The sequence below is a fragment of the Odontomachus brunneus genome, unplaced genomic scaffold, assembly GCF_010583005.1.
Source record: "Odontomachus brunneus isolate Ranch 3 - 2012 unplaced genomic scaffold, Obru_v1 Obru_scaffold_028, whole genome shotgun sequence".
NCBI lineage: Eukaryota > Metazoa > Arthropoda > Insecta > Hymenoptera > Formicidae > Odontomachus > Odontomachus brunneus.
In genome coordinates, this window is record NW_022639478.1 from 1,911,998 (window position 1) to 1,936,407 (window position 24,410).

General features: G+C 32.0%; 1 protein-coding gene across 1 annotated transcript in view; it reads right to left on the minus strand.

Moving 5' to 3' along the window:
* Window positions 1-24,410, minus strand: part of LOC116842867 (probable cationic amino acid transporter) — a 191,010-nt gene that overhangs the window by 14,920 nt on the left and 151,680 nt on the right. The window contains exons 6-8 of the mRNA XM_032812664.1: window positions 4,343-4,514; window positions 2,450-2,633; window positions 1,538-1,662 (exon numbers count right to left, since the gene is read on the minus strand). Of these exons, the coding sequence (XP_032668555.1) occupies window positions 1,538-1,662; window positions 2,450-2,633; window positions 4,343-4,514 (481 nt within the window). The remainder of the gene's footprint in view (window positions 1-1,537; window positions 1,663-2,449; window positions 2,634-4,342; window positions 4,515-24,410) is intronic.

Genomic DNA, 24,410 nt, shown 5'->3' on the forward strand with positions numbered 1-24,410 from the left:
TGATGGTTGCACAGAATTACAAATGCTTTTACGCAATGAAAGTACGTGCAAAAATAAATAGGAGCATTGCTCGATATGTGACAAAAATGAATAAAAAATTTTTAATGTAAAATCTTAAAATGTCAGCGTAATATTTGTCTAATCCAAAAGTTCCGCAGCTTGTACATACTGAAAGTGTGGGTGCTCCAAACAGAACAATTTTGAAGAACATCGCTCTACCTTTGCATCTGCATTTGAAAGCTTAAGAATATCGAAAAAGTTTGCAGAAAGATTCCTACACATATATGGTTAAGTTTTCCGTTGAATATAGTAAAATAAAATCATACACATTCATGTAAGTTCTGTATATACAAGAAATACAAAAAGGATAGCATGATTATGTTAGTGACGATCGTCTCTGCATTATCGACATTATTTGAGTTCGTTATCAACTCCAGCGTCCCCTTAAGGGAGTTTTATAAGCGAGACAGATGATAATCGGAGGGAGCAATGTCAGATATATATAGTAAGTGAAGTGAAACATCCAGGCCAAACTCTAAGAATTTTTACGGATGTAAAATACATAATGCATAGGAAAAACTTATTACTATCTTATCTGTAACTTATGTGTTCTCTGTGTTCTCAACTTGCAACAAAGATAACTGTACTTCTTTAAACATTATCACTTACATCACAAATTATGTTCTGAAATGTCAGCTATCAAAGCATGTACATAAATGACAAAAAAAGAACTGCACAGAACTATCTTCCTAATAACAATATGCGAATATATAACCATATGCGTCAATTAGACAAACATTCGCACGAACTTATGAATCAACCCAATAGTTTTGCGCGATCTCAATCGGTTGCGAGATCAAGAAAACTCGCTGTGAGTCATACATAGGCCGCGTAGATAATTCCGTTTTTCACTTTCTTGCAATGATGATTGCGAGATAAAGCATGTATTTGGCGGGAATTCGAGAATTGTTTATTCGTTTCTATCAGTATCAGATACTAACTCCACAAGAGATATATTTCACTACCGTCACAAAGTTGCTTTTCCTCCAATAAGGATATTGCGTAAATGAGACCAAACTGCATACAACAAAACTAACATTCGGAGTTTAATTGTTGCTTAATAATTGTACCCCACAAAGGTTTAAATTTATGATTTGAAAAGAATTCAATATGTAGGATCGAAACGTTTGCGATTAATAATATAATTGTAAAATAAATTGTATACTTATGATTTTGCACACACCTTCTCCTAGCTCTTAGCTCTCATAGGCTCTCGCTTCTTTAAATATTTAGACTAAATGTAATATATTATAATATAATTAAATTAATGAAATTATATTATATATATGTTACATATAAATCTATGGCAGTGCTTCGCAATTGTGACCATTTGGCGCACTCTAATTTCACTGAAATCTATTCAAATCGTCTCACAAGCGAGTGTACGAAGAACTTTCAGTATGGAGGACGCGCACGTTTACGTTAGATTGCTCGCGATCAGACTGGCACCGGGATATCGCAGCACGTAGTATCTTACCGATCGACATCATTTCCACCAACACCTCCAGCTGGATCAGCAGTGCAGCGAAGGCAGCACACATGCCGGATGTGAGAGTCGCGAGTGCAGGCGTACCTGTCGCCGGCCAAACTTGGCTGAGGCTCCTGCACAAGCAAAATATGCCTCGTTCATTAAGGGGTTACGGGACCCTGACAGGAGTAAAAAGAGAAAAAGAGTTGTAAACAGTTGTAAATTAATAGCAATCTGAATTTTTTGTTATATATGCTTATTAAGTATATTTAACAATATCTTAGTTAAAAAAATTTAAAAAGAATTCGTTATATATATAAAACTTTAAACGCGTTATTCTCAAAATAGCATTTCTTTTAACTGTAACTAAGATAACTTGAGAACGGTTTACTCGATTAACTTGTTTGATACGAATGTTTATATATTATAGTTGTCTGTTGAGACTTCCTGCAAATTTCAAAGTTATTCTTCATTTATTTATTTTATAAACTTAAGTTTTTCACTGAAAAGATTAAATTTGATTTTCTAAAATCCGTTCCGGACTGATAATTAAGGCTATTGAATAAAAGAAAAATGTATTCACACTGATTTCAGATCACTCTCTTGTTGAAGCCAGGATGGTTATTGTTAAAGCATGATTCCTTATAAAACAAAATTGAAATAATTGATAAACATTCATCAAAAAATTTAATCTTTTTATATCAAGATATAACTAAATATACTAAATTGACATATATAACAAGAAATTCATACTTCTATTAACTTACCATTTTTTACAATTTCCTAAATTTTACTAAATTTTTACTCCTGTCAGAGTCTTGTAACCCCTTTTAAAGCGACTACTCAATCGTCCCCAACGATCTCCCTTTCTCCACTACCTTATCCGACTTCTCGACAACTATGCTCCGTACTGCTCATTACCGAAATATAAGGCCGTCCTGTGCCATCGCATAAACTATCCTAGGCATCGGAAACATGCTGCCGAACATGGAGACCGTCAGGCCCGCTAGCGCGCCGACCGCGACGATGTATTTGCACTTGTAGGCCCCGACTTGACCGAACATCTCCACCAATGCCGAGTCCTGATCGACTTGGTCGTACGGAACTGAAACACGAAGTGGGACGAGTACGTGACGGGAAACATCCCTTTCCGCGTTCTCGCAAGCCGCCGCTGATTCCACACAAATTCGAGGTCGGGACGTTTCGCTTTTGCTGGCAACGACGCAACGACAGTATTGATTCTGCACGAAATACAACAACAGCGACGGCACGCGTATCGGGCACAATACGCAGCGATTATTACATTCGAAAATACATCAACAGTTTTAATCCCGAAATACGTGTTATAAAAAATAGCGATTGCGTAATAATTTGATCTCAGCGCAATTCCCATTGCATATCTCAAATAACCCAGAATGCCACCAGATAGACAAGTATAAATTTGGCAATAGCTTTAATAATAAATATAATAAAAATTACTATAGAATTTTTTATAACGGAGAAATAGATCGACATTCTACAGTAATTGACTATTCCTTCATTTACGTACTATTTATATTTATTTTAGGAACTGAAATATGCTATTGAAAAATTTGTTATGTTTCTAGCAAAACTGAAAAAATTCCTTATCTCTTTCCTTAGCAAGACAGATCTTATTGACAGTCTCTCTCTATTCCTATACTACTAGAAATATACTTTTTTAAAATGAATGAAATGAATTAATAAGAATATTTATTATTAAATATTACAAATTAAATATTATATTTAATATTATAAATTTGATCAGTAAAAAATAAAGTTTTTCACCGATAATCAGTGAATATTTATTTCAGTGGAAACACCCACTTTGTTACTCCATTTTATATCTCGCTGATTTTGACCATTGGAAGTAAGATTACACTGCAAAATCTGTACAAATTTGTTATACGTTATGCCATATTCAATTATATGCGTTTGCGGCGGTGTAATTACCAGCTTCCCTACGATTGGCATGCAATAACACTGTCTATGTTTGCAAACTGCATCTATAATAGAAACAATGATTACTATTAACCGATTCTTTCAGCGAGATTTTACTGATTACAGCAAAATTTTGAAATAAGCGAGGACTAAAACAACCCCAATGCGAAAAAGACATGTAAGTTAAAAATAATAGTACACGGAAAAAAAGATTTGGTTGAATTAACCAAATATCTGGTCGAATATGAACGATCCAGAAATTCCGATTGAAGTAACCCGAATTCTGTTTAAGTTAACAAGATTTTTGGTTGGCTTAAACAGAATTCGGGTTACTTCAATCGGAATTTCTGGATTGTTCATATTCGACCAGATATTTGGTTAATTCAACCAAACCTTCTTTTCCGTGTACGTAAGTAAAAAATAGTAATAGTAGTTCTATGATCGACTCACATCGTGATAACGCTGAAAATCTATTCGAGATATTACGCATGAAATCGTGAGATTCCAGTCCGGGCGTGTTGGAATTCGACTTGGATAGCCATTCGGACGTGTGTCATCAAATACGCATAAAGATTAGATAGCTTTCAAATCGCTTACCGTCGGTTGCGTGTGACAATAGTTATGTCCGAATTTCGCGGGCGAGCGCGAAAATGCACATATCTACGTTTCGCAACGATGAATTCAAAGAGAAAGAGAGAGAGGGAGAGAGAGAGAGAGAAGGAGGAGGGGTGAGAGAGAGGGGGGGGGGGCATTAAACCGTCCGGATGTGCGGACAACTATCACGAGTCACGTAAATGCATTTCGACTAATGAAGCATGAACAATGACTGACGACCATTGTTAATGGTCTACTCACCAATCAGTGTCAACACCATGCTGCTGGTGACGTAAGCGACGAGAATTATGATCAACGACGAGACTATAGCGAGAGGGATACTCCTCTTCGGGTTCGTCGCCTCCTCGCCAGTAGTGGCTATTATGTCAAAGCCTATGAAGGCGTAGAAACATGTTGCCGCGCCAGTGAAAACCTGCGGGAGGATAAAAAAATTTAATTTTTCCGTTGAACGGGAAGTTACGCGATAAACCGATTACAGCTACAACTCGCGAGCGAGTTCGAATTGAATTACGGCAGGAAAGAAAAAAGAATCGAAGAGCCGGAATGAGAAAGAACAACGATATAATTAAAGTCCTAAAATAGGTACGTTTACACGTTCTTGTTTGCAGCACGGTTGGTGTGAGCGCATCTTTTTACATATTTTGTAAACGCATCCAATGAAAAAATGTATCTTATGAACATTGCTCAAAAACAAATTCTCAGATATCAGCTGCGTTTCGAAGTGCGCTGAGAAAAACATGTTCGAACCATTCTACAAACGAGTATATATATACGCTGAGGAAAGAAATATCTAAAAATATCTAAAAAATAGAAAATGTTTATATCCGCGATAGATACTAATAACATATTTACTTAAATTTAAATTCCTTCACTTTAATCGGATAAACAATTGCTCACATGAAGCGCCGTGGTTTTAAAAAAATACATATGCCCTCTCATTTAGGAAGAAAAATATATTCTCTCATTTGGAAATAAAATTTTTCTCAATGTAAAAATATACGTACAATTAAGTATTTTATTAGTAGTATCGAATAAGTATTTTTCTGTGTATTTTTTCTCTCAAAGAGAAATGATCGCACAAGTGAAATTTTCATCTAATATTTAAAGAATCTTTATTTAATGCATGCGGAGTACTCACTTCGGTCAAAGCACAAAATTGTCGACACTCGATGTGTCGAGTAGCAATTTGTGCAATTGTCGGGATACAGACCGAGTTGTTAAAAACGCTCATTTTATCAATTACAGATGCACGCGCGAAATAATTAAATTGAGAATCGATGGACAATACGAATCCCGATGTGAATCGCGACTATTTAACCCTCTGCTTGGTCATGCGGCCAGATTCGCTGAAAATGTTCTCTCGGACATGGTATTAAAGTGTTTACATTTTTAAAGTCTGCTCGACGTGCTTATGAATTTTTGATGAGCTCCTCTATCAAGGGAGCAAGAGAGAGAGAGAGAGAGAGAGAGAGAGAGAGAGAGAGAGGAAGGGAGAGATCAAGAGGTCACCGGATGGAAATGCTGAAATTTAAATCTTCGCCGGCAGCGTGGGATCGGGAGAGATTACGAGAGGGCTGTTTCAAGAGTGAATCGTGAATCTTCGCGAGAGGTGGGTGTTATACACATCACGTCGCACGCCTCTGTATCCCGTTGCGCCCACGCGATGCACCAAAGCGCAGTTAACTCGTAGTTAAAGGTCGGTCCACACGCAAAACGGGGCAAATATTAAACTGTTTAAACTTCGAAATGCGAGACCTGAGCTGCCGTCCGGAATTCCATTAGCCGGTTAAGAAATCGCTCGCGGTGATATAACACCGCATACCGCCGCGATTTCGCGCACCCCGTCATGTCTGGTATTCTGCGAACAATTCCAAGCTTACTTGGCGAGATATTATTATTACGTCGCGCGAGTTTCTTCGTATACCGATGAAAGAAAGGAATTATATATAACGCTCAAACTTTCGTCGTTACCACCACTTTTGACAGAAGTTTTGTAAGTTAATTATTCGACTGAAAGCATTCTAGCTGCACAAAAGAAAGTGGGAGGAAGGATAGGCGGCAGACTGGCCGGATTTTATAGGACGATATACGAGCCGAGGTAAGAGCCACGGTATGTTGAAGAAGGACGTGAAAGAGGTTCTTTCGAAGGAAGATCGTGAATCTTTCGCAGCGGGACAGCTGACCCTGTTGGCTCTCGCGTGTTGTCCTTCGGCCACTCCATTTGCTTGACTATTTCTAAATATAGAGATACTAAACAGCGGGAAATATTTCATTTTACCGATACGGTTACGATCTTCGGATACGGCTTCGATTCAAAAGCATACGAAAGATGAATGAGCGACTTTTGCGTCTTTACCTTTTTTCTATTTATATCATACATCGATAAAAGATTATTTTCGAAAGCGAAATTTGCACATTTTGCGAATTAAGGTCGTCAACTTTGTCGGGTCAAAAAATTTTTGATTTTTTTTTTACATATTTTCGATCCTTATAGTGTGTAGAATATGCTTACAAAGTTATTTCCGAAAATTCCGAATATTGTCGGGGCTACAGCAGCGAGAACCACTCACCACACAGCCGTCAGCGCGCTATTTGAATGCGCTCGTAGTTCAAAGCGCCTAACCTTTAGAAATTTTAAATGCGAAACCCTATGTAATGAAGTTATTGTGCAAAAGAGAGAATTAGGGACATATGTAAAAACGGATGTGCGCACGACTATACGCGCTGCAAAAATAGAAATAAACATTTTGGCATCAAAGGCACGGGAAAATTGACTTATAAAGTAATCAATGACTTGATATTATATTTCTGAATTAACTATTCAAAGAAATTCTAACTCAATTAAAGATATGAAGGAGAAAATTTGGGAATTGAAAGCAGATCATTTTCAAAGCATATCATAAATGCTCGACAAACAAAAACCCCCCAACACGATTGGTGTTCTTCAGGTTCTGAAACTTTTATAAAAAAGTATCACTGGCTGTGATAAATTGGTCAATGATAAATTATTGTCGATCAATAATTTTATTACTTGTGGAAGTAATAAAATTACTGATCAACAATAATTTATCACTGACCAATTTATCACAGCCAGTGATACTTTTCTATAAGGGAAGCTGATGACGCAAAGTTGAGGCCGATGAAACTCTTAAAACTTTTAAACATGACCCATTTTTAGATAATCCAGTTATATAAGAAATTAAGCCCATCTACAAAGATTTTTCGTATAATAAATTAATGCATAAATGCCTCGGAGTCAACACATAAAATAATAAGTCGTTAAATTCCATGATTTGGACATTTGTACCGATACACTTGCATTCCAGCCAAATTATCGTCATGTAACCACATGTTTAGCTGCATACATTTTTAATGATGGCTTTGAAAACATTTTAAAAATTATGGAGATCATAGGAATTTAATTTGGCCTCTCAACTCAAAATTTCGCAGCTGCGCGGGACGACAATCAAATTAGTCTGTTTGAGTTTCGAAAATTCATGGAGACGCAAAAAACAAGAACGACAGTCCGAGAGAAGAGAGCAGCAAGGTTTTTTATATGATCCCAGAATAGATGAGTAACAGTAAGTTGCCTAATTCAATCGTTATCCATGTAAAAATTATAATGCAAACTTTAAACTTATAATGCAAACTTTAAACTTTTCGATTATAATGCAAACTTTAAACTTTTCGATTTTTTTGAAACGCATTTTTCCGAAATAGTTATCACGATTCAGAGAAAATTGCTAGACCAATTATGATTTCAACTAGAACTACTAGTTTTATCTGTATTTTTACGATTTTCTCAGGCTTTGGAACACAAAAAATAGAATAAAAATCGAACTTTTTAGTTCAAACAAGTGTCATCTGTTGCTCTTATAATCTAAAATGAAATTTTCTAATTTAGATAGTCACAAATCTTCTGATTTAAATGACGTCTTATTTTTCTATTTCAATTCACTGGGTGACCCGGAATCGTGGCAGCCAATGAATTCCGCAAACCAATCGGAGATCCAATTAATCAAATGAGAGACAACCAATTATTATTAATGTTTTTTACAAATAAAAATAATAAAATTCTTCTTGAAATATTATTTCATAACAGACATCAAGAGATTTTAGAAAATACTTTTCCACTTTCCTAAGAAAAGTTCGTAAATAACACTTGAAAAATAACACGATAAAGTAAACGACTCCTTTAAGAAGTTAATGTAGCTTTAATATAGCAAAATCTCTGTATTGTTCCAACAAAAATTCATTAAAATTAGACATTAAAAATATATTAATATTTAAATTTTTCGTATAAAAACGTGTATGTATAGCAAAGTGTATAAGATAGCGAAAAATTATTGATAGCGGCCAATATTTTGATTAAAATGTTATATCATCTCATTATTATTAATAAATAAAAATGGCTTTAATATCATACAAATTTTTGTAAGTATCTAATAATATTACTCTTGTATTTAATATATCTTTATAAATTGCGAGCAAGATGTCGAGTTAAATTTTGACAGCATAGAGATCGTTGCCACTTCCGGTCAAATGTAAGTCGCGTTTGTCGGCCGTGTACATTATCGAACATCTCATGTGTAAAGCGCGGAACATTCGCAGAACACTCATAGCGCAATAAGAACGAGGAAACTTCAGAGTTTTCTTGAAAATATCGCAATATACTGGCACGGCTGGAAAACGTAAATTGCACCGGAAGGAAGGAAATAAATCTTCCGCAGAAGAAAGCCGCCGTATCCTCGTATTGCATTTCGTCTGATTGATTTATTTCACCGCTTTCGACGGGAATTGCGTCCGCGAATGGAGAGCTCGAAGATCAAGAAAACCACAGTTGTAAACAGCAAACAAAGATATCCCGAATGAAGAGGAATGAGCGTGACAGAGGTAGAAGTAAAAAGGGAACGCATCTTCAAGTAAACATAAAAATTGGCGTGAAGAAGAAAGAAAAAAATATAGCAGTTTGAATTAGAAAACTTGAAAATAAAAATAAACACGGTATCCGAAGCGGGAATAAAGGTCCTTTACTTGTGGAATACTCTTCTAAAATGAGCCTGCCACAATTTATTCTACATATGGAATATATTTCTTATTTCTCCACCCCCTTAAGTTCTCATTTTTTGAACAATATAATATGCGTAGCCTTTTCAACACTTCTTCACTATATTGCATTTACAAGGCATTTACAAAAAATTATTATTATACTACTGAAGAAAGCAATTTTTTATTTATTTTATTTATTTTATTTATTTTATTTATTTTATTTATTTTATTTATTTTATTTATTTTATTTATTTTATTTATTTATTTTATTTATTTATTTTGTTTGCCTTCTTTTAAGTAATAGTCTTACTCTAATATTTTTTCAGGAATAGTCTTAAAATGTACTCATTAGAAATTTAAAAAAGCTCATTATCATATGCTTAAAAAAATTAATTTTCTTTACAAAAATATTATAAAATTTTATCAAAGAAAAAGTTGTTTAACTCTATGTAGTAAGAAAATTACGTGTTTGTCTTAAGGGATGCAGTACCTTTAAAATTATTAAAAAAATAGAACGTTTATTCTTTATAAAATAATACAGTAAACAATAAAATTTAAAAAATCGTATCTTTCCAACATATTTTTCATTTTGTCGCATTCTAAAATTCCAAAAATTATCCAAATGACAACTGAAATACGAGAAAGCACTTAGAGCCACGTACATGCTGCACCTAAACTAGACAAATATGTTCCACCGAGTAATATACAGTGACAGTTGATGTGAGTCATAATTGTGGAATTTTAACTTTTCACACTGCTCTTAAAAGCATTTGTCAAAACGAGAAGTATAAAAAAGTGTAAGCAAACAATAATATTTTATGAAAGCGATGCTCAAAAACTTGGGCTCAACTTGTTTCTACAATTCAGCGAGATTGTCACTCGTATATCGCCATTTCATTAATGATAACCCAGAAAGTTTATCAAAGATTCGATACAATGGACATCATTATAGTATCGAATTTGACCGAATGTCGGTAGCTCTGAAGATTTATTTTTAAAGAAAGTCGATTGGAGAATATTCGTTTCATCAAAAGAAACACAGACGGCAGAAAGAAACATTAAGCTCAGACGGCAACAGAAGGATTTAAGAAGTTGTTAAAGAAGAACAACAGCAAGAAAAGAACAAGAAGATAAATTTTATAGTCTACACATATATTGAGCAAGGAAAAACACATTAATGTACAAGAATTCTGTATTACTAACTTTAAATTCAATTTCCTGAAAACCGTGTGTTATGAAACGGTGAAGATAATATCTTAAAAACGGCTCCAACGATTCTTTTGAAATTTGTTTTACATATTTTTAGAACAATTATCTAAAACATGTTGGAAACAGAAATTCGAAAAAAATTGTTTAAAAAATATAACAATATCTTAATGTATAAAAGACGACGACACTTTACATTTCTGCGAAAAAAATTAAAACAAAATTATTTTTGTGAATTCTACTCCTAACATTAAATAATATATCTGTTTCCCTATTTTTTTACAAATTTTTTTAACGAATGTAACTATGTTCATTATTAAATACAGTTTATGCATTGATCAGCATAATTATTTATTATACATTTAAATCAGTATTTTTTCGAACTTTTTTTATTACGATCAGGAACTGCATTTTGTATTGGGATCCAGTATATGCATGTGATAAATTAAAGCTACAAACTTTATGTGAATTATTATGTTCACTGTTAGAAAAACCTCATAATTTAGTTGTGAAGCTTTTTTAACTAGTTATGAAAATTAATAACCAAATTAATATTACATTTAATAATGCATGTTTATGAAAAGACATATTTTAAATTTCTATTTTTTATAATGATATAATAATAATTTACAAACAATATAATGAAACAATATAATCTAACAATATAATGTACCAATAATTTTACTTAATTACTAAATTTGATATAAATCAATAATATATATAGTTTAAATTATTTATAAATAATGTAAATTATAAAATATGTATATGTAGTTTGTATATGTAGTTAATTAATTATATATTTAATCTAAAATTTAAAATTTATGAGAACTTCCGTATCATACATATTTTATAAATCATACTGTGCATAATTAAATATTATGCAACAATATTAATATATCATATAATATGTCCATAACTAGATATGAAATTTATATTATTAAATATTATAACAACTCTAATAATTTATAATAATAATTAATAATTTATAACATGTAATAATATGTTATAACTGAATATCAAAACTAAATAGGAAATCATAAGACAGAAGAATATTAAATTTCATATTTGTATAATTTTAAATAATAAAATAACAACTATTTTTTAACTAATAATGCCGATAATATGAAAAACTTCGCATAGCTATAAATTTTAATATAACATTCTTAAAGAACTTCGCCCACAAACATTTTGGGCCATCTGCATCCAGTCATCAATCATATATAATTTTGTAAATAATAATGATAGTATTTAAGAAAAAATAATTTTAGACTCTTAAACTCCCGCTGAAGGTAGTTCTCGCTTCCTAATGATGTTATTTTATTCATTCGATGACTCATCATTAGAGTCTAACAAATATGCTATGCTCAGAAGGTATCCGTGTATCATTAGAAAGGCATTTAGTATATCCTAGATCTAAATTATCAACACAATATGGACACCTACAATACGAACTTCATTCTTATATGTACAATAATATTCTTTAATAGAATCTTTTCCTTCAACATTTGTTTGTCAAATCGTCACCACGAGGAGGTGTCTTGAATGCAAAAAGAACTCTTTAAGAAAAATCATTAGTTGATTATAAACACGAAAACATTGTGTAAAGATAAATAATAAACGTGTTGGGCAGCTCTGATAATGAATTCTGATAATGATATCAAACTAATAAAATGATATTATTAAGAGATGAGAATTACTTTTGGCGAGGATTTGAGAATTTAATATTTTTTCTTAAATACTACAATTATTATATGTCTACAATATTATATATGATTGATGACTGGACGTGGATGGCCTAGAAACCTCTATGAAAATGGGCAAAGTTCTTTACCAACAAAAACGTTATTACATTTAAGAACGTTTTTAATAGTGTTCATTTGCATAATGTACATAATGTACAACAAATGGTAAAATGAAAGACATTTAAGACATAATACTCAGAAGACCGGATTTAAAAGTTACACGAGTCACTTGTTACAAAATTAATATCTGAGGTAAATAAATCAAGGAGCGTATTCTTTTCTATAATATAAGTTGTTTGTATTACATTAGTTGGCTGTACGAAATGTCTAATGACAGAAACATCGCATGTAGTATATGTATATATATATATATATATATATATATATATATATATATATATATTTACTGATTTAAATAAAACAATATTTTCAAAAATAAAACTTTCTTATGTTATTTTTATTATAAAATATAATGAAATATCAGCTTTAAAAATTCAAAATATTTTACTTTATCTATCTTTCAATTATCAATGTTTGTGAAAATGTATCGATTTTTCATTGTTTAAATTAAGAGTATTGCATCCTCTCAATTTAATATTCTTGATTGAAATGCTGAACTTGTTAAGATTTAGAATGCATTTTCAATAACTGTGATATTTATAATGAATTTATAATACATTTACGGATATTTGAAATTACGAATATTTGAAATACAAGTAATATTTAGTTGAATGCACTTTTCATGTGTACCCAGAGATTCTAGTGTGACATCGGACACGTCGCTCGTGCCAAAGATTTCCCCATTGTCCGTGATGTTTGCGAAAAATAAAGCCGCGTATTTTCTCACAGACAAAAAGGATACGTAACATTCGCATTAGAGAGACGTCACACGTCAAAGGCACTGCGAATTTTCCGTCCGTTCGGCGCGGAATTACTCACGGATATGCGCCCTTAAGAAGATTTTCCCTCTTTTCACATACCGGCGATATATCTTCCGTACTGCAGATCCCGGCGTCTACACAGCTCGCCGGCGAAATTCTACCACGTACCGAGGATAGCGGAGGGTTAGATCGACAGTAGCAGTGACTGTAGCGATAGTGACGGCGGCTGTGGTACTCAGATTGAAGATATACGTGATGCCACGAGGAGGCTTTAATGGACATGACAAGGGGTTAGGCGAGTCGGAGGCGAGGTCACAAAGAAACCTGAGTTGCTCCTCCTCAACACAGCCAGACGCCTACATCTTCCTGAAACCCGGCACCTTCTACGGCCCCTTTGAAAGGGTCTTTGTTCTCACCTTGCGAGACGATGGATCCATGGATCCGAGTTACATAATGACCTCGTGCTAATATTTGGCGGTCTGGAGGGTAAACGACGGCAAACGAGGCGGACTCATAGTTCACGGGTGATTTAACGAAGACGCGGCTTGAGGAGAACGCGCGGCTTTATTCCTGACGATTCTTAATTCCCTCGCTCACTGCAAGACAACTATTGTCCCGATTCGAAGCGAGAAGAAATCGGAAACGCAGAATAGGATTCACTCATGCGAGACTTCAGCTTTGGAGGAAATCGCTTTTGGAAATTTGTCGAGTGTACGCGTATCCTTGAGTACATTGAAGTTTCGACTACATGGACTTTCTCGGTAGATAAACATAGACGCGAAGGGGAACAGAGAAATTCGTCAAGTCGAAATATTGTATGTGCACCTGACAAATTCTCAAAATACATTTCTCTGAAAGAAGAAAGCTTTGTACGAGATATTTTTATAAACTTCTTTAGAAAAATTTACACAACACGAACAATGATTTTGACGCATATATATTGTTGAGGGTTAATTCTTGAGTTAAAGTTATCTACAACATGTAATCAAAGTATAGAACATTTGTGTCATTTAAATTAAAAAAAAATTAGATTGGTTAAAATATTAGAATAGTTTATGTTTGTAAAAAAAAAAATTAAACTCAGAAGTATCTGATTTCTATGGATAATTTTTATTAATAAAATGAACGTCGACTCGTTTTGTTTTTAAATATCGAACGAACTTATTATTTTTCTTTTAATATCCAAACTTTCTATAATTTAACAGGAGAATAGCAAATCTTTTGAACTTAATATTTACACGGAGGAAACACTAAGAACATCACTAAATACCGTTGCCATAACAAAATATTAATATTATTTTTTGTCTATGCATACGAATGGTTATGGTAACTATAAAAGTGGTACATCAGCCTTCTTTTCTACCTGTCCATACAACAATTGTTTGAACAATATTCTCAATACTGAATAACGTAATCAAACCCTACAGATCTCTCAACCATAATATTTGTTTTGCAAACCACAAGAGAGAGACAGTAATATTTCTTCAGTTAAGACAACTATATACAGAGTGTCCTAAAACAGTCTACGAAGCGCTTACGCGGATATAGAGTGGATTGAGCTGAACATAAAATGTCCCATGCTGTTTTGCGATATTCGCAATAAACCTCAAGATATTAATTAAAGAAGATTAGCGAATTATCAGGCGCGATATGTAGATGAACTGCAATGGCTGTCATTGTACATTTGTACATTAGATCAAACTGAACAAAAAAGTCTCCCACCATTTTACAAATAACCGCATAGATTTTTAGTTATTAATTAAAAAATATTTGTGAAGTGCAGTGTACAATCACGTAACGATTTTCTTTATTAATAACTTAAAATTTATGAGTTTATTTGCAAAATAATAAAAGATTTCTTTATTCAATTTGAATTAATGTACACGACAGCATATATCGCCACTACAGCTCATCTACAATAACGTGCGTGATCATTCACTAATCTTCTTTAATTAATATCTTATTTAATTAATATCTTGTTTAATTAATATCTCGAGATTTATTGCGAATATCGCAAAATAATATGGGATTTTTATGTTCATCTCAATCCATTCTACAAATCTGGGATATTTTATATATGAGGATGTATTAACTGAACATTACGTGTAAAAACTATGTTTGTGAGAACTATATTGATGGACATATAACAACAGAAACTTTCAATGCAATATCTATTTAACTTGATTATATACTTTAATCATATACGCACATATATATTTTTTTCCTAACCATAGAAAATTTGGATATAACATCTGTAGCAATTTTTTCTATGCACCGACATGTTATTCTGTCCTTAATTGATAATCTTTGTGTATGTAATTAACTTTTATTTTCTTGTTGTATCGCTCATTATGGAGATGCTCTATACGTCGCCTAATATTTTACATAAATAAATAAAAAAATTTTTATTTTACTTCAAGTGAAATAGAAAACAACTTTCACCTCACCTCGTAACAAAAGTTCGTTGAAGCAACGTGAATTATAGTGAATGAAAAGAGTTGAGAAGAGAAAAACTATGTATACATCCACTTGAAGTAGAAAAAGACGGTCGTGCCTGAAGAATTGCGGCTCGTTAATTCCAGCGACGTGCCGCGTCGTTACTAATACAATCACTAGAGTAAGGTCGATTTATCGTCGCAAGATTAAATGGCCGGAGGCAGTTAAGTCGGTCCGTCGTGAACGGAATGTTCTACATGATGTGACACATAAGCATCGCGATTTGTAAACGTCAATGCCGGCATATGCTATTCCGCCAATATCGAAAATTATCGATGTAATAGGCTGCGAGAAGCTAATCCTGCCGAATAAATATTTCACGTCAGACTACTTAATAATGCAGACGACAAAAGAATCGTGAGAATTTGCGAAGCAAGCGTACGAGATATAAATAAAAGAATTCTTCAACCTTTGGTAGGTCGTTATGTGCACAATCAAATGATTGAACAAATTATTTAAATTTTTCTTTAATATAAAAAGAAGAGAGAAATTCGGGAACAATTGATCCAATGAAGACTTCTCGTCAGACTACGAAATTATTTTATAATAAAGACAATAAAATAATCGAGAAATATTTAAGAAGAATGAAAAATATTGTACGAGATATATATAGAAAATTTGTTCACACCGTAGAACAATATTATGCGCACAATCAAAAGATTAAATAAATTATTTAAATTTTTCTTTTTGATGTAAAAGAAGAGGAATTCAGAAACACAATCTAACATATCAATATCGAAGACTTCCAATGAGGAAAGTGGCGTGATGCTAAATCCTAAATAGATACAGACATTTCTTGTCGGACTACGGAATTACTTAATAAAGATGATAAAATAATCGAGACTAATAAGGAAGATGAAAACAACTGTATGAAATGCAAATAAAAGGTCTGATGAAACCATAAGAGATCTTCGCTATCAAGTCTTCGAATAAATTATTTAAATTTTGCTTTGATGTGAGAAAAGAATTCGAGAATATGCGCCAACGCACCGATATAGAGGACTATTAGTGCGGGAGGTGAAACCAATGCTAAATAGATACAGACAGATTAGGGAACTGTTTAAAAATACAAAAGATAAAAGGATCGAGAAATATATTTGAGAAGGGGATAAAAACAAGTAAACGAGATGCAAATGAGAAATTTGCTGGAACTGTAGGAGATTGTGTTACACAATCAAGTCTTCATATAAATTATTTAAATATTCCTTTACCGTAAAAGGAAAAATTCAATACAACAGAATATCGCACCAATATCGAAGATAACCAACGCGGAAGGTGACGAATACTAATTTTAAATAGACACGAACAGTTCTCGTCAGATTACGGAGTTACTTGATAATACAAAACAAATAAAACATCGAAAAAAATATTTGAGAAGGATAAAACCAAGAGTGCGCGATGCAAATAAAAAATTTATCGCAACCCTGAAAGACTGATAAATGATCAAGTCAACGTATAAATTAATTATGTCTTTAACGTAAACGAAACGACTCGTAAACACGTATCCACATCGAAGACTATCAGTGGTGAAGGTGACATAACATTAATCTTAAATAAAGACAAGTAGTTCTTGACAAAAAAATTACGGAATTATTTAATAATAATGACGATATAAAATAATCGAGAAATATCTGAGAAGGATGAAACAAAATGTAAAAACTAAATGTACGAGATAGAAATAAAAAATCTATCACAAAAGACCATAAAAAATTCACTATAAGACGATAAAAAATTAATAAGTAATCAAATCAATGTATAAATTAATACTAAATAACCAAAGCAGTTACATAATTACAAATTTTATAATTTCTTTAAAAATTACTCAAATTCATAACAATGCATTTTATATTTTTAATTGACGTTGAATAGAATTAAAAAGAAAAATAAAAAGAATTAAAAAAAGGGTAAATTAATCTTTTTGCCTTCCAATATATATTCTTTCAAGAACTTATTATTTTGACCGCGCTTTTAATTAAAAATAGAAGTAGATCGTTTCAATCGTCGACAGTTCTAGTGTTACTAAAATATTTCTTTAACTGAATTTTCCTAGATTGTTAATATAATATTTTGCTGAACGAAACGATTTGCAAACATGCACCTGTATTGATGTGAATATCAAAGCTATTGATATGAAAGTTGGTGTGAAGCTAAAATCAATAATAATAAATAGAAATTAACAATATTAATAGAGATTAATAATAGGAAATAAAAAATAAATAGAGACAATTCTTGTCTAAATATGGTATTGCTTAATAATACAGATGATAATTACAAGAAATATAAGTAAATGTAAATAAAAAATTTTCTGAGCCATTAAAGAATGATAAGTGTAATCAAGTCTAGAAATAAATTAATTAATTCAATATTCTTTTAGCGTATAAATTGATCCAATATTTTTTAGCGTCAATACAAGAATATGAAAATATATATCAAAGACTTTTAATGCTATAGGTAACGTGAAACTAAAATTAAGTAGAGGCAGTTCTCATCAAACTGCTAAACTATTTAATAACGCAGATGATATTTAAGAAAGATGAAAACAAGTGTACGCCATGCAAATAAAAAATTTGCTGAGAATATGGTAGGTCGTAAATCAATCAAGTAGTCTTATAAATTAATTAAATATTCATTTAGCACAAGGAAAAAAAAGGTTTTGAAAGAGTACAGAACAGACCGGTGCTAACCAAATAAGTTTTTTATCTGACATCTTCAGATAAACATCCTGCATAGAAATTTCTTAATATTTTCCCAAATTTAAATTCGATTAAAATAACCTAAGTTTATCCGAAAATAAATTATCCTACTACGATATCAATATATATATAGGATAACTCAAAACTTCGAAGTTCTTGTAGAGACATACTCCTACGAGGCATAGTCATACAAACTCTAGATATTGTAACTTATTCAACGATTTTGAGGAACCTATTGTAATGATTTCTTCTAGTTGAAATCTTGTAAACGTCCAGTTATGAAAGATATTTCAATGTACTTATCGTCTAGTTTCCTTGACCTTCCATCCAAAAGATAGAATTACTTAAATTATACAGTTAGATCGACCTTTTCTGTCAGTTGAAAGAATATTCATAGCGCTCGTATAACTACATTTCAGTTTCTATTAACTTTTTACTTTTAATTAAAATTTTAATTGAGAGTTTTACATCAGATTGTTGAATAGATTTAATTTTTATTTTATTCAATTTGGCTCAATTGCAGTTGATGCCCAGTTTTCTAAAACATATTCATATTATCCGATCTTTTTCCAGGGTAGAATTGATGCTTTAAATTAAGGATACAATTTTTGATTAGTATTAATTTTTTTTTATTATTGTATCGTATGGATACAATTTTTGATCAGTATTATTTTTTTTTATTATCGTAATATGATGAGTTGTTTGCGACATAACATATATTTCTCCTTGACGAGGTAACGACGACAATGTTATCATTCGCTGTTCTTTCTATTTGCAGTAACTTAAAGAGGATATTATATAATTCAGCGGAATAGCGTTATTTGCAATGGCGCGGGATATTTTAATATGATAAATTGTATATTGTGTGTATCTGTTTCGCAATATTTATGCATCGTATCTCGTCCATTTTTATGTGGCTTCGAATGACGGATAGACCGCAACTCGCCATTATACCGCATATCGCGCGGAAACGTCGATCTCTTTTTGCTCTCAAGCTCTTGGTCTTGTCAACGATCGCCATATGACATGATGGCTCGAATTACAATGAACGCAATCGAGAAGCCGACGGAGCTAAAAATTCATTTGTTTCATGGAGTAGTCGCAAATCGTTCTCTTTGAATTTTATTGGCGGATGCGTGTTGAATCGAACGCAATTAATAATATCTTTGTCGGTTTCTTGTTATGATACCGAAGAAGGATGGCGATGCTTTAATAAATAGATTTAGGAGAGATTAGGGCACATTTTTCAGAAATCTGAGGTTACAACTTTTCAAACATTTGTTTCCGACATTTCGTGAACGCTTTCCAGTTTATTCCTTCAGAAAAGATTTATCCAGCACAGAAGTAACTTGAGAATGTCTCAGTCGTTCCATTATTGAAGAAGTGCGCTGGAATGTTCACAAAATGTCGAAATCCATCAAGAGCGTGGGATCAACCTGAAAGCCAGATCAAACATTTCATCACATCGCGAAATTCTAAAATATCAACTTTTCAAGCAACTAATTATTACAATTGATTGTACAAATATGATAGAAACAATCTTCCCCTACATTTTTGTGCCCACAACTATTCCGTAAATCATATATTTTCTTAATCGTAGAACGAACAGGCAGCAAAGTTACCATATTGTTCTAAGAAGTTTGATTAGCAACTCAAAGGGAGAAAGAATAAAAAAGAAGCCACATGTAAAATATATATCCTAATTAATAGTTCCGGAGTCTCTGCAAAAGATCTCCCTGCCAACAAAGATCTTGCCAACCCTTAAATAGCGGCTAACTTTTCTTCATCCGTCCATACGCTCGATCTCATTTTATGAATGAAAACTGCTTTTATTGTATAAAGTATTCTACACTGAGAAAAAGGTCGGGTAAAACGAACTAAGTTTCTGGGTTAAACAAATTTGGTTGCATCAACTGCAGTCGAGTTAAATTGAATAAAAATTAAGTCTATCCAAGAATCTGATGTAGAACTTTCAAATAAAAAATTTAGTCAAAAATAAAAAGTCAATAGAAACTGAAACGTAATTATACGGACGCTATAAGTATTCTTCCAACTAACGAAAAAAGTTGGCCCAATTGCATAATGTAAATAATTCCATCTTCTGTATGGACCCATACAGCACAAATGTTCAGCACGAGAATATTCGAATATTCTTAGAACATTCTTAGGATATCTGTTGAACATTTGTGCTATATCGGGAAGATTAATCCGTAACAGATACCATGAGGTCCCAGGGACTTCAACTAATTTTATTTTCGTGATAATTCCTAAAGTATCCACTGTATGGCGCTATCTTCAGTACCTTTCGAGTAACAGTTTTCAGTGTGACAAAAGAAAAGATCATCGAATTATTTGTAAGTAGCTGTGAATTATATGCATTTGTTTTTCGTCTGGTCACAGTAACCTCATTGTACCGTTAACGTTACTTTTATGAAAATAATTTTCTTAATCTTCAGCTCAATATGACTCATTTCTCACGCAAAAGAGTAAAAGCTCTTGCCTTTCAGTTAGTAGAACCTGAACTTAATATTGAACCTATTGATTGCCTATTGTCGTATAAGAACTCTAGACATTGTAATTTATTCAACGATCTTGACGATTACAAACAACACAATGTGAACAGTGTTAAAATAAAATACACTGAAATGCGTCTTACAACTCAATATATTTATAAGCTATTGCGTTTAACAATTTCATCTATTTTAAAAATTGAAGAAACTAAAAGATCTAAAATTATTTTGCCATCCGGAGTAAGATATAATAAATATCCTAGAAGTAAAAATGAAGTCTAAAGAAATATATATTAGATGCAATGAACCAGTATACATCAAATGTGCAAGCACTATCTGCAATGATTGCATTTAAAAATTCTCTAAGATTTTAATATTGTATTTAATTTAACAATACTTGCTTATATTTTTTATATAATCTATAATTTGTAGACTTAGATTAAAACATAAATTTTTTTCTTTTTCCGATTATTTGTCTTTCAGTGTATTTTATTTTAGCACTGTCCACATTGTGTTGTTTGTCAAGATCGTTGAATAAATTACAATGTCTAGAGTTCTTATACGACAATAGGCAATCAATAGGCTGCGCTAGCTAGCTCGCTCGCACGCAAATAAATTCTCATTGTGGAGAGCTATAAGCGAGCAAGCTTCATCACTTGAAGCTCTAGCCCAGACAACATAATGTTTAAAATCGAGACATAAGACTTCTTAAAGATTATCTTTAAAATGTCTTTCAGACGATTTATGCATAAATGTCTTTAAGGCGTCTTAAAGATTATCTTTAAGACATCTTATATCCTGATTTTAGACATTATGTTGTCTGGGATGATTTGTGACCGTGTGTGTATCTGCCACCTGACTGTACAGGTTCACCTTTTTTTAAATTTTCTGGTTGCTGGCATCTTCGGTTGTCAACTACTGTTTTTTTTATTAGTAAATTAAAATCGTTCATTTCTTCTGAATAATAAACACAGGACTACTTACTATTTAAATTAATAATCTATCACGATACATATTACATAAAGAGGAAAAATTTAATAAAATATCACATTATTATCTATGATAATGAATGCAGCTCATTCAATTTAGAAGAAAATTTGAATTAAATTTCTTGCTCGTTACTACACTTGAAAACTCATTTGGTCATCGTTAATTTCCGGGGCAATCAAATCAACATCACGGTTAATTTTAATAAGAATAAGAGACTACCAGAATATCAAAATTATGCTGAAAAATTTAAAGTTATTAATTCATCATTTACAATCCGTAATTAAATTCAGTTAACTCGATTCTGGATATTTCGATCGATTGTTTTTATAATGTATCAAATATCTGTAGGAAACTTCATTTTAATTAATAATACATTGCTAAATCCTTTCGCTCTGAATGATATATGTAGATAACATTAATATTTTTAATTAAAGTTAAGTTCATTCATTTATGATGCAGAATAATTAATATCAAATTTCAAAACGTTCAAAAATGCACTTGACTGATTGTAAATCAATTTTTTCTATTTTTTATAACTGTAATACTATTCCAATTTTATATATGATGAAATTCAGGGAAAAGTATCTATATTTTAATCACATTTTTGTCTTCATTGCTCCTCTCAGGATAAATACGTAAACAAAGTAAATAGTCGACATCCCTTGGGCCAATTAAATTTGATCTCCTCTAAGCTCGTGGATGAAAATAAATGACTTATTCACTTGCTATTCATAATAATTATAAGAACATAAAAAAATTATGAGAAAATTAAAGTTATTAGATTGTTAAAGTTATGAAAAAAGTTATTAAAAAATAAAAATTGTTAAAGTTATGAAAAAATTAAAGTAATTAAATTGCCATATAAAACGTCGTAATTTGAGTCCGCTCAACTTGATCCTAGTTGTTTCGAGCGATTTTTTTATTGTATAGTTAATTTTGTAATGTTAATCATAAATATTACAATTAAAGTTGTGTCAAAGTAAATGACAAACTCTATACGTCTAGATAACTGACTTATTGTAAAAAAGAAAAGAGATTTTATAGAAACAGTTGTCGTTCCGCCATTATTTTATTTTTCGTTTTTCTTCTTTATATAATATTTTTTTCTAAATATACGATGTAAGCTCATATCAAATTCTATATATATATATATATAATAAAATATTAAAAACCGAAAACGTTAGGGAGTCATTAATTTAAGCTTTTTACGCGCGTGACAGATATTTTATCCTCTTAATAAATTAGGAGTACATTTTATAGATCGCGTTGAGCTTGGGTTTAGTAATTATCATAATGATTATTGTCATTATGGGATGAATAATCGCATTGACCACAAGCTCTAATGCACTGCTGCAGAGATAGTAAAACCAAAGCACAGCAGACCGCGCTGTCCGTGAAACTTCGAAATCTAATTTCCTTCGATAACGAGGCGATACGCGTCGGCAAAAAACGCAAGCCGCTCACGGCAAAACGGATCTGTTTTTGCGGTCGTTCTGCCTCGAACAGGTTTTTAATTTATTTCCCGTGAGACCGTGCGAACATACAAATTATTATTCTCGCCGCGTTGGAACCCTCTTCTCCGCGCGGCGTGAGACCACGAAACGCGCTTTTTTTATCACACACGTAGTGTCGCACGAGTGCATCGCTAATGATTTACGCGTAATTTCGGCCCGCTGAGTTTTTCGATCGTCTCCGCGTAATGTATGCGAATTCTGTGCTATTGTTTAATCGCATCCGAACGCTGTAGTCTACGGAAAGTGTGTCGCGCATTCACTGCGTCCCAATATATACCTCTCGATTTATTTCCTTTTTACTTATTTTATTTTATTATATTCTAATGTTTTTAGATATATTAAAAATCTCGTGCAAATAACTGCTTTTAACTGAAAACTGAATTATTTTCAAAGATTGATTAATCATAAATTATCGAAATATCGATAACAGATGTTGATAAAATTCTTGAAAAATTTGAATATTGTCGTTTTTCCAGAAAAATAAAAAAAAATCTTTTGCTCGCCGATAAAGGATAAAAAACATGTTTTTTCCCGGAAAAAGATTTTTCTTCTTAAAAAAAATGTATTCTTGATAAAATAAAATATAATAAAGTTATGCTTATATTTGTAGACGTAAACCCAACAAACACAACATTACATGTAACGTATATGTTAGTTACAATGTTTCTTGTTGGAATTTCTTGTCGTAAAAAATATAATGTATAATATGTAAATATGGTGTACTTTATGTATTGCCATTTTTGACGTTACTGAACTGAGTATTTTTTAATGTTGGACATTTTGCCAAACTAAATGTCATTTTGAATAGCATGTTAAAACTATATAACAGTAAAAAAGTGGAAAAGTTAATCGATTGTAAAATTACTTTTAACTGCGTAAGAAATTTTTAGATTATTTATTTGTACACTTAATAATTTCGGTAATCTTACCAGAGAGTGTGACATTTAATTAATACAAATACATTTAGGTTAATACTTAAAAACTAACTTTTCCATAAAAAAAATTCATAACCTCCATTAAGAAACTGAAAAAAAAACATGATTTTCCCTTTCTTTTTGACTAAATTTTTAATATTGATTACTCTTAAAGTAAAAAGTTTTTAAATTTATTAATATTTGCTGAATTTTGTTTGATATAAAGAATATCGCATCCGTGTGTACTATGCGATGCATGCGATGCATGCGTGTGTGTGTGTGTGTGTGTGTGTGTGTGTGTGTGTGTGTGTGT